Source organism: Amblyraja radiata, chromosome 33 (assembly GCF_010909765.2).
Source record: "Amblyraja radiata isolate CabotCenter1 chromosome 33, sAmbRad1.1.pri, whole genome shotgun sequence".
Taxonomy (NCBI): domain Eukaryota; kingdom Metazoa; phylum Chordata; class Chondrichthyes; order Rajiformes; family Rajidae; genus Amblyraja; species Amblyraja radiata.
The window spans coordinates 27,725,117-27,737,640 of NC_045988.1; the positions used below are offsets into that span (position 1 = coordinate 27,725,117).

General features: G+C 44.2%; 1 protein-coding gene across 2 annotated transcripts in view; it reads left to right on the plus strand.

Moving 5' to 3' along the window:
* Positions 1–12,524, plus strand: part of acad8 (acyl-CoA dehydrogenase family member 8) — an 85,332-nt gene that overhangs the window by 16,974 nt on the left and 55,834 nt on the right. For both annotated transcript variants that reach the window (XM_033049849.1, XM_033049850.1), the window contains exons 2-3: positions 3,033–3,133; positions 8,583–8,752. In XM_033049849.1, the coding sequence (XP_032905740.1) occupies positions 3,033–3,133; positions 8,583–8,752 (271 nt within the window). The remainder of the gene's footprint in view (positions 1–3,032; positions 3,134–8,582; positions 8,753–12,524) is intronic.

Genomic DNA, 12,524 nt, shown 5'->3' on the forward strand with positions numbered 1-12,524 from the left:
AACATTACATTGGTGACATGTATAGAGATAGTAACAGGCACACGCTTATTGCCCCACGCTCCATGCAGTTTCTGAGGGGTTGCGCTATCAGAGCAAATTTGGCGATTTTGACTATAAAAAATGATTAGATTCATATAGAAATGACATTTATAACACAGATCAGTGGAAAAATCTTTATATTTATTTTATTTTATTGTTATTTTTCTTTACTTTTCTTAACCGCTATTTTCATTGGGAGTATGACAGGTGAGGCTCTGAAAAATAAAAGAGTTTGTAGTGTTTAAAAAATGTTGGGATTCTCTCTCCTGTCAACCATTCCATGAAGGCCACGCCCCTTCTGGTGGGAGGGGGAGGGACTATAAAACCCAGAAGTGTGGGCGTGGCTCAGTTTCTGCAAGATGGACGAGGAAGAGCTCACGACTCGCTGTCTTTAGTGGCCTTGCACCCTGCTTGAAATGGTATGAAACTGCACTTGAATTTGGTGGCCTTGCACCCTGCTTGAAATGGAATTTCAAGGAATAGCCGTGAGTCAACTTCCAGCCCACCAGTCGTGAGTGAGTGAGCTGCCAGCACAACAGGCTTGAGTGACGGAGCCGCCAGCCCAAGAATCCATTCGGCCCACAATGTAGCAATGTTACAAAATTTTGAGAAGATTTAAAAAATCAAGTCTACAATTTATCCCATCAGATAAAGCATAAAAATAAGTTTAATTTGACACCTAATTCACTTTCATATCTCAAGTATTTAAAAAGTTATGGCCATTTTCATACTGGGAAATGAGCATCTTGTTCCCTATTGATTTTCTATGGACATAACAAAAAAGCTGTGATCGTGAACAGTCAAAAGCCCATAACTTTCTTAAAAATTAAGAGAACTGAATGAAATTTTCAGTTATCATAGATTGAAGCATTCTGAAACAAATATAAAATAATCTTACTTGGATGACCTGAAATTAAAGCATATAATTAGTTAGTTACCTAATTGTAGCTAATTTCAGACTTCAATTACTAGATCTAAACATCTATCCATTTCTTAATAAATGATTAACATTTTTAAATAGCCTAAATGTCCAAATAATATTCACAAATAATTCACAATAAAACATGATTTTTAAATCTCATTTACATTAATTTATAGACCAAATGGAAGGAATTTAGTGTTCAATTGCTGTAAATAAATGTCCATTTAAATCAGCTTTCTAGTGGGATCCTGTGAACGCGCTGGTTTAGAACGTTCACATTGCGGTAGATTTGTGCCCTCAAATGCCCAGAAAAATACTGCGGGATATAATAGGCCCAAAATGAGCTACTCGCAATATTAAACTTTGTATAAAGGGATCTTTAGAAGCCCTTTTTAATGTAAAAATATGCAACCTACCTTCAGTTATTTGCTTTATGAGACCCTGCGGTTGCTGGCGGTCGCGGGTTTAGAGATTGATTTTTAAACTACTATAACTATTTTACGAGGCCTTTAAAACTAATAATAGCTTTTGCGACGGGGTCTTCCAGCGATTTTTCATTAATAATTAACTAGGCTGAACATCTTCGATTTGAACAGCCTAGAGAAAATCGCGTTTTAAACCCGCCCCCTCTAAACGGCGCCAACATCGCGCACACCCGCAGCGACAGATTTTCAGCGACGCTTCAGGTACGCTTTGCAACATACCTACACAATGTCCATACAATGTCTGGAAACCAGTCCCTTCAGCCCACAACACCCATACTAGTGCTCCAGAAAGTCCCTCCCCCCACTGGCTACCAATATTGGAATTGGTGGAGAGGTGGAATATTGCGTTGGGGGACCAGCCCTCCCGTGTGATGCTGGGACCCAATGGGTCCCACTTATTCTAGTAGAAACATATAAAACTATAAAAGGACTGGACAAGCTAGATGCAGGAAAAATGTTCCCAATGTTGGGGGAGTCCAGAACTAGGGGCCAGAGTCTAAGAATAAGAGGCCATTTAAAACTGAGATTAGAAAAAAACGTTTTCACCCTGAGAGGTGTGAATTTGTGGAATTCTCTGCCACAGAAGGCAATGTCTCAGCCAATTCACTGGATGAATCTCAAAGTCAAAGTCAATTTTATTCGTCACATACACCCGAAGGTGCAGCGAAATGAATTTGCTAGCAGCGATACACTTAAAAAGAACACATAATACACAATAAGATCAACAGCATGTTTTTTTCTTGATATGATTGGCACTGGCATTGTGGGCCGAAGGGCATGTTCTTGTGCTGTATTTTCTGTGTTCTATTTGCCAGGTGATGAAGTGGCAGGTTGTGGGGTGTACATTTCTGCCCCTCATCAATTGCCAAAAATTAGATCTTGAGTTGTAGAAGGCAGTGAGATGCAGTTTTATTTTCCTTTGAGTACAGGAGAAATAAATATTCAAAACTGAGTAGTTTTAATAAGAACAAACAATTCAAAACTTTTTGCAGTTGCAAAAGAGTTGACATTGAGTGGACACTAATTTAAGATAGTTGGTAGAAAAACGGTGAATTTTGGGGAATTTTTGACATAGAATAATTGTTAACATCTGCAAAACATTTCTTGAAAGGGAGAGTTTGAAAATCATTTTCAGAAAGAAATTAGATAAATTGTTGCAGTCCAGTGGTGTATGTGCAGGAAAACAGCGTTCATTAAACAGGGTGGTGCACCGTAGAGTTGCTGCTTTACAGTGCCAGAGACCCGGGTTCGATTCTGACTATGGGTGCTGTCTGTACGTTTTCCCCGTGACCTGCGTGGGTTTTCTCCGGGTGCTCCGGTTTCCTCCTACACTCCAAAGACATACAGGTTTATAGGTTAATTGGCTTCAGTAAAATTGTAAATTGTCTCTAATGTGTAGGATAGTGCTGCTGTATGGAGTGGTCACTGATCAGCATGGACTCAGTGGGCCGAAGGGCCTGTTTCCGTGCTGTGTCTCTGAAACTAAAAACTAAGCCCATCCAGGCTCGTATGTGATGGGTCGGTTCTCCTGTGGTGCAGGATTCTGTGTCAAGGTATGTTGCTTTACCTGCACTTTTCTTCGGCAGCCTCTGCAGGACTCTCAGAGGACCAGAAAGAGTTCCAGAAAGTTGCCTTTGGATTTGCAGCGAATGAAATGGCTCCACACATGACAGAGTGGGATCAGAAGGTGAGGTGATTTTGTTTCTCGTGTTTTCCTACGGTAGAAGTCTATTGAATCTCTTCCAGCTCTTGGAGCAAACCCTGCTGCCCTGTTCCTACACATTTACTGTGGGAATTGTGGAAAGCAGTTCTTCCATCTTGTCCTTTAATATGGCCAGCACTTCATTCTATGGGAATCAAACGTCAGTGAATGGACCCTACAGAGCTACGTTTAACAGTGCTGGTGGCTCATAGTCAAAAACAAGTCTGCTGAACTCCAGGCTACACCAAGATACCCAAACTCAAATATATAAAGAAGCCTGTTTCTCAGTGGAAAGTTACTGCATACTGGATCACAATAATTAACCTTGCAAACAAGTGTACGTGACTAACCTTGTATTTATGCTACCAAAAATTATATAAAAATACCACATGCTTTGAATCTGCAGAGTATTGCTTGCATATTATAACCATATAACATATAACATATAACAATTACAGCACGGAAAACAGGCCATCTCGGCCCTTCAAGTCCGTGCCGAACACTTATTTTCCCCTAGTCCCTTCTACCTGCACTCAGACCATAACCTTCCATTCCTTTCCCGTCCATATACCTATCCAATTTATTTTTAAATGATAAAATCGAACCTGCCTCCACCACTTCCACTGGAAGCTCATTCCACGCAGCTACCACTCTCTGAGTAAAGATGTTCACCCTCATGTTACCCCTAAACTTCTGTCCCTTAATTCTCGTCATGTCCTCTTGTTTGAATCTTCCCTACTCTCAATGGGAAAAGCTTATCCACGTCAACTCTGTCTATCCCTCTCATCATTTTAAAGATCTCTATCAAGTTCCCCCTTAACCTTCTGCGCTCCAAAGACCTAACGTGTTCAACCTTTCCCTGTAACTTAGTTGCTGAAACCCAGGCAACATTCTAGTAAATCTCCTCTGTACTCTCTCTATTTTGTTGACATCCTTCCTATAATTAGGCATCCAAAATTGTGCACCATACTCCAGAATTGGCCTCACCAATGCCTTGTACAATTTTAACATTATATCCCAACTTCTATACTCAATGCTCTGATTTATAAAGGCCAGCACACCAAAAGCTTTCTTTACCACCCTATCTACATGGGATTCCACCTTCAGAGAACTATGCACCGTTATTCCTAGAACCCTCTGTTCTACTGCATTCCTCAATTCGCTACCATTTACCATGTACGTCATATTTTGATTTGTCCTGCCAAGATGTAGCACCTCACACTTATCAGCATTAAACTCCATCTGCCATCTTTCAGCCCAATCTTCCAAATGGCCTAAATCTCTCTGTAGACTTTGAAAATCTACTTCATTATCCACTACACCACCTATCTTAGTATCATCTGCATACTTACTAATCCAATTTACCACACCATCATCCAGATCATTGATGTACATGACAAACAACAGTGGACCCAACACAGATTCCTGAGGCACCCCACTGGTCACCGGCCTCCAACCTGACAAACAGCCATCCACCATTACTCTCTGGCATCTCCCATTCAGCCACTGTTGAATCCATCTTGCTACTCCACCATTAAAACCTAACAATTGAACCTTCTTAACCAACCTTCCGTGAGGAACCTTGTCATAAGCCTTACTGAAGTCCATATAGACAACATCCACTGCTTTACCCTCATCAATTTCCCTAGTAACCTCTTCAAAAAATTCAAGAAGATTAGTCAAACATGACCTTCCAGGCACAAATCCATGTTGACTGTTCCTAATCAGACCCTGTTTATCCAGATGCTTATATATATTATCTCTAAGTATCCTTTCCATTAATTTGACCACCACTGACGTCAAACTAACAGGTCTATAATTGCTAGGTTTACTCTCAGAACCCTTTTTAAACAATGGAACAACATGCACAGTACGCCAATCCTCCAGCACTATCCCCGTTTCTAATGACATTTAAAATATTTCTGTCATAGCTCCTGCTATTTCTACACTAACTTCCCTCAATGTCCTAGGGAATATCCTGTTAGGACCTGAAGACTTATCCACTTTTATATTTTTCAAAAGTGTCAGTACTTCCTCTTCTTTGAATCTCATAGTTTCCATAGCTATTCTACTTGTTTCCCTTACCTCACATAATTCAATATCCTTCTCCTTGGTGAATACTGAAGAAAATACATTGTTCAATATCTCCCCCATCTCTTTTGGCTCTGCAGATAGCTGTCCACTCTGACTCTCTAATGGACTCATTTTATCCCTCGTTATCCTTTTGCTATTAATATAGCTGTAGAAACCCTTTGGATTTACTTTCACCTTACTTTCCAAAGCAACCATATCTTCTTTTAGTTTTTCTAATTTCTTTCTTAAGATTCTTTTTACATTCTTTATACTCCTCAAGCACCTCATTTCCTCATTTACTCCATGCTGCCTATAATTATTGTAGATCTCTCTCTTTTTCCGAACCAAGTGTCCAATTTCCCTTGAAAATCATGGCTCTTTCCAATAAAGAGCTTAATTGCATGGTTATATGATTAATATGGTTAATTACATGGTTATTATATGATTCAATAAGAACAGCTGCACTGTTATTTTGGTCCTACCAAGTTTCAGTTAAAAACATAAAAGATTGTGCTTAATAATGACATCGTTGATTAAATAAGATTTTCCTGCCAAAGACCTGACATTTAATAAAGATAGTTTTTGTGTGTTAAAAGCATTATCTGTCCCATTTTTGGGGACAGGATGTGGCTGACGAGGAATGGATGCTAAATTTGATAAATTTGTAGTTGAGTGCTTCTTGTCCCTTAGCAGATTCACCATTATTTTTCTATTACCTATCAAAACCGAAATTGAGGAAGCTTTTGGTACACAGGGCCCCGTTTTGTCCTGAAAAGTGTCACGAGTGTCATTAGTGAGTGGTTGTCCAGAGAGTCTATGTAAACTTGAGGAAAAATTACAGTTTTTATCTGAAACATCAGCAGGCTGGGCTGAGAATTTCTGCCAGAGCAGAGGGTGAGGGTGTGTTTGTGGGCGATGGACTGTGGCCGTAGGTATGTCCAGATCATGGCCAGCATGTGGGGACATTAATTAGTCAGTCACGTGGGGTCGTATGTACCGCGTGTAATATATTATTAGACAGCCAAGGGTGTTAAAGTGAATGCCATCTTTCATAAAAAGCACTGGATTTTCCCAGAAAATATTAAAATTGTCAACAAATTGAAATCTGTTTGTGCTGCAATATATCTGCAACCACGTGTGGAAATATAAAATCCTGCTAAAGCTACAACTTCCACAATTAAAAGTCGGAATTGGTCCTGAGACAAAATTAAGTTTCTCTGAGTCCTTCAATGAGTTTAAAATAGAGACAAAATCGCGTTTCAGTTGCTCGGATTGTTCCAGTGATGTGTCATTTGTGCCCACATGGATAATGACATTTTTCACATTTGGATGTTTATCAAGAACACTCGGAATCTGCGCTAAGACGTCCAAGACTTTAGCTCCGGGGAGAGAGTAAGTTACAGCTAAATTCACCCTCACGTTTTCATAATGGATTCACCAATTATTAGCGACATGGGAGGAGGGGGCTAGGGACCCGGGCCCACTGCTGCTGATATTGCCATTGGACAACCCCTCTTCATGGGATATGGCCTTCTCTTGCGTCCTGCTGGGACCACAACCTGAGAGGCACCCCGTGTGGGAGGGGGCGGACGCCTGCGGGCCTTCACCGGAGCTACAACGTGAGAGGCTGAAGCTTGCCCGGGACCGCCACTGTGGCTACAGGTGGGCATCTCCGGACAGGCAGGGCCAGCGAGAAGCACCAGAGCATAATCGGCGGGTGGCGATGCATGCCTTGTCGCAGTTGGCGGATCCAGGAGACATGAGCTCGGAGGAACAGTATGGCTACGCAGTGACGGGAATTCATGCTCATCCAGGATGTTAAATCTATCGCTTAGTCGGAGAGTTTGCGAAGGTATAAGGCGAGAGGGCCGTCTTCAACGTTGCTTTCCTCGATGGACTACACACCACAGCTCTGATGGACAGGGTGCAGAGCTGGTCATAGCCCTGAGTCTGGCTCCATCTGTGTCCAGGGGCAAGGGGCTTTGTTCTGGGACGGTGCAGTAGAACACAGGACTGCTCAGCAACGGTAATAGGTCCAGCAGGAACTAAGGCCACCAGGGAGTCGAAGAATTTTTCATCCTCGCAGATTGTGTGTAGGACGGATAACCTGTCTTCCAACTCGCCATTTTCTTACTCGGGCAGACACAGCTTTCACATCCAGACGTGGAGGTGAGTGGGGGCATGATGAATTAGAGTGCTCCATTGATGTGTGGCTCGGCCTCCACACCGCTCCCTCTCACTCTCTGGGTCCACGGGTTAACCTTGGGCTACGGAGCCTCAACGAACTCCATCCTGTGTGCGCTGGAGGCCCGCAGCTCCTCGGCACCGTCCCCGGCCTGCCCCGTGGGCCCAGCGTCAGGCCCAGGCTGAGCGGCAGGCCCGGGGCTCCTCGGGATGCCCTCACTGGCGGGGGGCGGCTTGCTCCACAAGTCCACTTCGGGCCATCAGGCCCTGCATGTCAGTGGGCTCTGGAACAGGACCGGTGAGGCGGAGGCAGACTCTGCGCTTGCTGCACCTGTTGCCGGGAGCGGAGCCACCTCTTGGCGTTGACTCAGTGGGCCTGCTTGGCTCTTACCGCGACTACACCACACCGCTGCGGACCGGAGGCGGGAGGCAGCGACCAAACAGCACTCTATATTCTGCACACCGGTGGAACCAAGGACATGCCTGTAGTTACTTCACCATGTACACCGGACCACCGGTTGGAGGATCTGAGCTCGTGCAGCTGGACACTTGCATCTGTGCTGAGCATTGACAGCAGGCTGTGCAAGCATTGCTGCTTACTTGACTGCAATATGTCCCTGGCGTCAGTTCTTTTGCCAACTAAATGAAGTCAAGGCTTCAAAGTGCGATGAAACTGAACCCAATTTTACCATTCATTTATGGAAATCCATTGCAGTTATGGCTTATGACAGGATTTACATGCTCTATTTCAGTATACCATTCTATTGCCTTTGAACAATGTGGCTTGGTATCAATGTGTACTGTGTCCGAGACGTTATAGTGCTTATCCCTGTGAGAACACTGCCATGTAATCAAAGTATATCTCGGTACAGGCAGCAAATCCTGGAGCTTCCAGCCTGAAGAAGGGTCCTAACTCCAAACGTCGCCTATCCATGACCTCCAGAGATGCTGCCTGACCCGTTGAACTACGCCAGCATTTTGTGTGTTACTCAAGATTCCAGCATCTGTAGTTCCTTGTATCTTCAATGCTACAAATTGTTCTAATTTGACGAGTGTGTACAATAATTCCACACAAAGGATCTTCACATACAGATTATATGCAAATCAGATTATCTTGCCTATCTGACACTTAGTGGAAAGACGATGATCATAATTCCTGTATTTTAACATTTGACAGGAAATCTTTCCCGTGGAGACGATGAGAAAGGCTGCACAACTTGGCTTTGGCGGGATTTACATCCGGCCGGACGTCGGGGGGTCAGGACTGTCACGAGTGGACACCTCCATCATATTTGAGGCGTTATCAACGGGCTGCGCCAGTACCACCGCGTACATAAGCATTCACAAGTAAGTGACTTGGAAATGACAACCAGGCGACAAGGTTGCTGCTCCTCGTTAGCTACTGTCAGTACGTTCAGCTGTCAAATGACACGGCCCTTCAGGGTGGAGGGAAGAAAAGAACAGCAGAAACTCAGCTGAAAGGGGGCATGAGGGGTGGTTTGTCAAAATGATTTGGAATTGTGTGGATTGAGCAGGTATGTTGCAAAACTTACCTTCAGCGGTGCTGCAGTTCTGCCGCTGCCCGTGTGCGCGACTTTGGCACCTTTGAGAGGGGGGCGGGTTTAAAACGCGATTTTCTCTAGGCTGGTGAAATCGATGTTGTTCAGCCTACTTAGTTGCTGACGAAAAATCGCTGCGAAATTCGTTCGCTGCAGGTATTTTTAAACTAAATTGGGTTATTTAATTGTTATAGTAAATTAAAAATCATCCTCTAAAGCCGCGAACCCCGACAACGGGATGGATCTCATGTAGGGGACAAGGCAAGGTAGGTTGTTTATTTTTACATTAAAAAGGGCTTCTTAAGATCCCTTTATACAAAATGTTATGTTGCGAGTAGCTGACTTGGGGGCCCATTCAATCCCGCAGTATCTTTCATGCCATATGGGCTTCAAATCCACCGCAATGGCAGCGTTCCAAACCAGCGCGTTCCACAGAATCCCACTCGCAAGCTGATTTAACTGGCCATTAATTTACAGCAATTGAACACTAAATCCTTTCAATTTTGGCCTATAAATTAATGTTAATGAGATTAAAAAATCATGTTTTATTGTGAATTCTTGTGTGAATGTTCTTTGGACACTTAGGCTATTTAAAAATGTTAATCTTTCCTTAAGAAATTGATAGATGTTTAGATCTAATAATTGAATTTTGGAATTAGCTACAATTGGGTAACTAACTAATTATATGCTCTAATTTCAGGTCATCCAAGTAAGATTGTTTAATATTTGTTTCAGAATGCTTCAATCTATAATAACTGAAAATTTCTTTCAGTTCTCTTAATTTTTAATAAGGTTATGGGCTTTAGACTGTTCTTGATCACAGCTTTTGTGTTAAGTCAATGGAAAATCAATAGGGAACAAGATGCTAATATCCGAGTATGAAAATGGCCATAACCTTTTTAATACTGAAGATATGAAAGTGAATTAGGTGTCAAATTAAACTTCTTTTAATGCTTTATCTGATGGGATAAATTGCAGACTTGATTTTTAAAATCTCAAAATTTTGTAACATTGCTACATTGAGGGGTTGGAGCATGCAGGTATTGGGAAGAGCTTAGGGCTGCTTACAGCATGAGATGAGGAAAGAGATTTAGGGAAGCTGGAGTGGGCAGGTCATAATTGTACACACCTATAACAGTTCCTCTGGCAGCTCGGTCCATATACCCACACCCGCAATGTGAAATATTGCCCCTCAGATACCGTTAAATCTTACCCTCTCGTCTTAAACTTATGCCCCCTAGTTTTAGAATCCTCTACCCTGGGGAAAAGACTGTTATTCACCTTATCTGTGCCCTCTTGAGTTTATATATCTCTATAATGTCACCCCTCGGCCACTTACTCTTCAGGAAAAAAGATCCAGCCTATCCAGCCTCTTCTTATAACTCAAACTTTCCTAACCTGTTAACATTCTTTGTAAATCATTTTTGAACCCTTTGTAGATTAATGACATCCTTCCCATACATGTTAACCTGCCCTGAACAGTACTCCAAATGTGCCCTTACAATGTCTCCTGCTGCTGGAACATGACATCCCAACTGCTATACGCAGTACATTACTGATGAAACTAAACTTCCCAACCCCCTCATCACGTTCACCTTTGACAACACTTTCATAGAACTATGTACATGCACCACTATGTCAAAGTTCTACAACATCTCCAAGGTCCTATCATTTACTTTGAAGTTTCTGCCCTGGTTTATCTTATTAAAATGCAACACCTCGCATTTATTTGAATTAAACTCCATCTGCAATACCTCGAAATTAACGGTTGCCCGGGTGCCACTGACTACTCAAAGTGCCGCTGGGCAACCTAAACACCGAGTCATTTTGCCCGGCTTGGCAACCAGATACTGGTCTGTACCAAAGATATACACAAAAAACTGGAGTAACTCCGCGGGTCAGACAGCGTCTCTGGAGAAAAGGAACGTGACGTTTTGTGTCGGCGGTGACGGCTGTATTGCGTGGGAAAGATACTAGGTGCGGGGTGATGAAGGGTCGGAGCGAATGACGGGCCCCGAACAGTGGCTCCATCTCCTCCTCCCGCCCCCCGCCCGCCCTGAGAGCGGCCGCTGCTTGCAAATCCGCTAACGGTGCTTTCAATACAAACCCTCCCGCACGCCGAGGCAGGGAGGAGAAAGGGAGGGGGAGGCCTCGGCGTGCGGGAGGATTTGTATTGAAAGCGCCATTAGCGCATTTGCAAGCAGAGACCCTTATCAGGGCGGCGGGAGGAGGTGGAGATGGAGCCGCTATCGCGGCCGCTGCTGCCGCTGTTCGGGTCCCGTCATTCGCTCAGACCCTTCTGAAGCAGCTGCATCAAAGATACTATAGCTATAGGATCTTTGAGCTGCATAGCTCGGCCCCGCACCTTGCTGTTGGCTGGCGGAGGAGGGAGGTGGTGGCGAGGAGTTCCCAACGGCCAAGGCAGCGGGGCGATGTTGTCCGAGGAGCGATGACCCTCCTTCCTCCATACCTCACCCCCCTTCTCTCTCTCTCTCTCTCTCTCTCTCTCTCTCTCTCTCTCTCTCTCGTACTCCCCCTCCACCCCCCCCCCCCTTATCCTGGGACCCCTCCTCTCCATCCCACACTGATCCGTACTATATCTTGATACATACTACTAAGAGACTGTGAAATCGACAGAAGGATGTAGGGCTGGGTGTTTATGCGTGCTATTTTTATGATATTTATTTTAGTTGTTTATCTTTTTTTTAATATTTTACCTTGTATGTATCGTTAGCTTTTAGAAATGTTTGAATGGTGCACTGACTGGCTGACATTTTACAATTTCGTTGTACATGGTTCATGTTACAATGACAATAAAGAAACTATTCTATTCTATTCTTCTATCCCCATTCCCGCCTCCATTCAGTCCTCACTGACATCCCCTGTGCTCCCCTCCCCATCTCCCCCCCCCCCTTCCAATCTATTCATCCTGTGCTGATCACCCTATCCACCTTGCATTGATTCTCCTGCCACCCCCCCCCCCCCCATCCATCCTACACTGGTCCCCCAATTCACCCTGTACTTACCCCTTTCCCATCCATCCTGCACTTCTCCTCCATCCATCCTGTACTGATCGCCCATCCATCCCGTACTGACCCACCCTCCATTTACCCTGCACCTTCCCCTTATTCATCCTGTAGTGATCCCCCATTCATCCTGCACAGACCCTCCGATCCACACTGTACTGACCCCCCCCCTCCCATTTATCCTGCGCCAATCTACCCCCCCCCCTCCATCCATCCTGTACTGATCCTCCCATTCAAGAAGAATGGGGGGAACAGTCTGAAGAAGGGTCTCGACCCGAAACATTGCCTATTTCCTTCGCTCCATAGATGCTGCCTCACCCGCTGAGTTTCTCCAGCATTTTTGTCTACCCCCATCCATTCCGTACTGAACCCCCCCATTCAACACCACTGACATCCCCCGTGCTCTCCCCTCACAATTTTACCTACTCCAACCAACACGTACTAATTCACCTGCCTCAATTCTTCCATTCTGCACCGACTGCCTGATTCACACACACCCACCTCCCTGACCCTATTGTCCTGGAAATGTCTTCA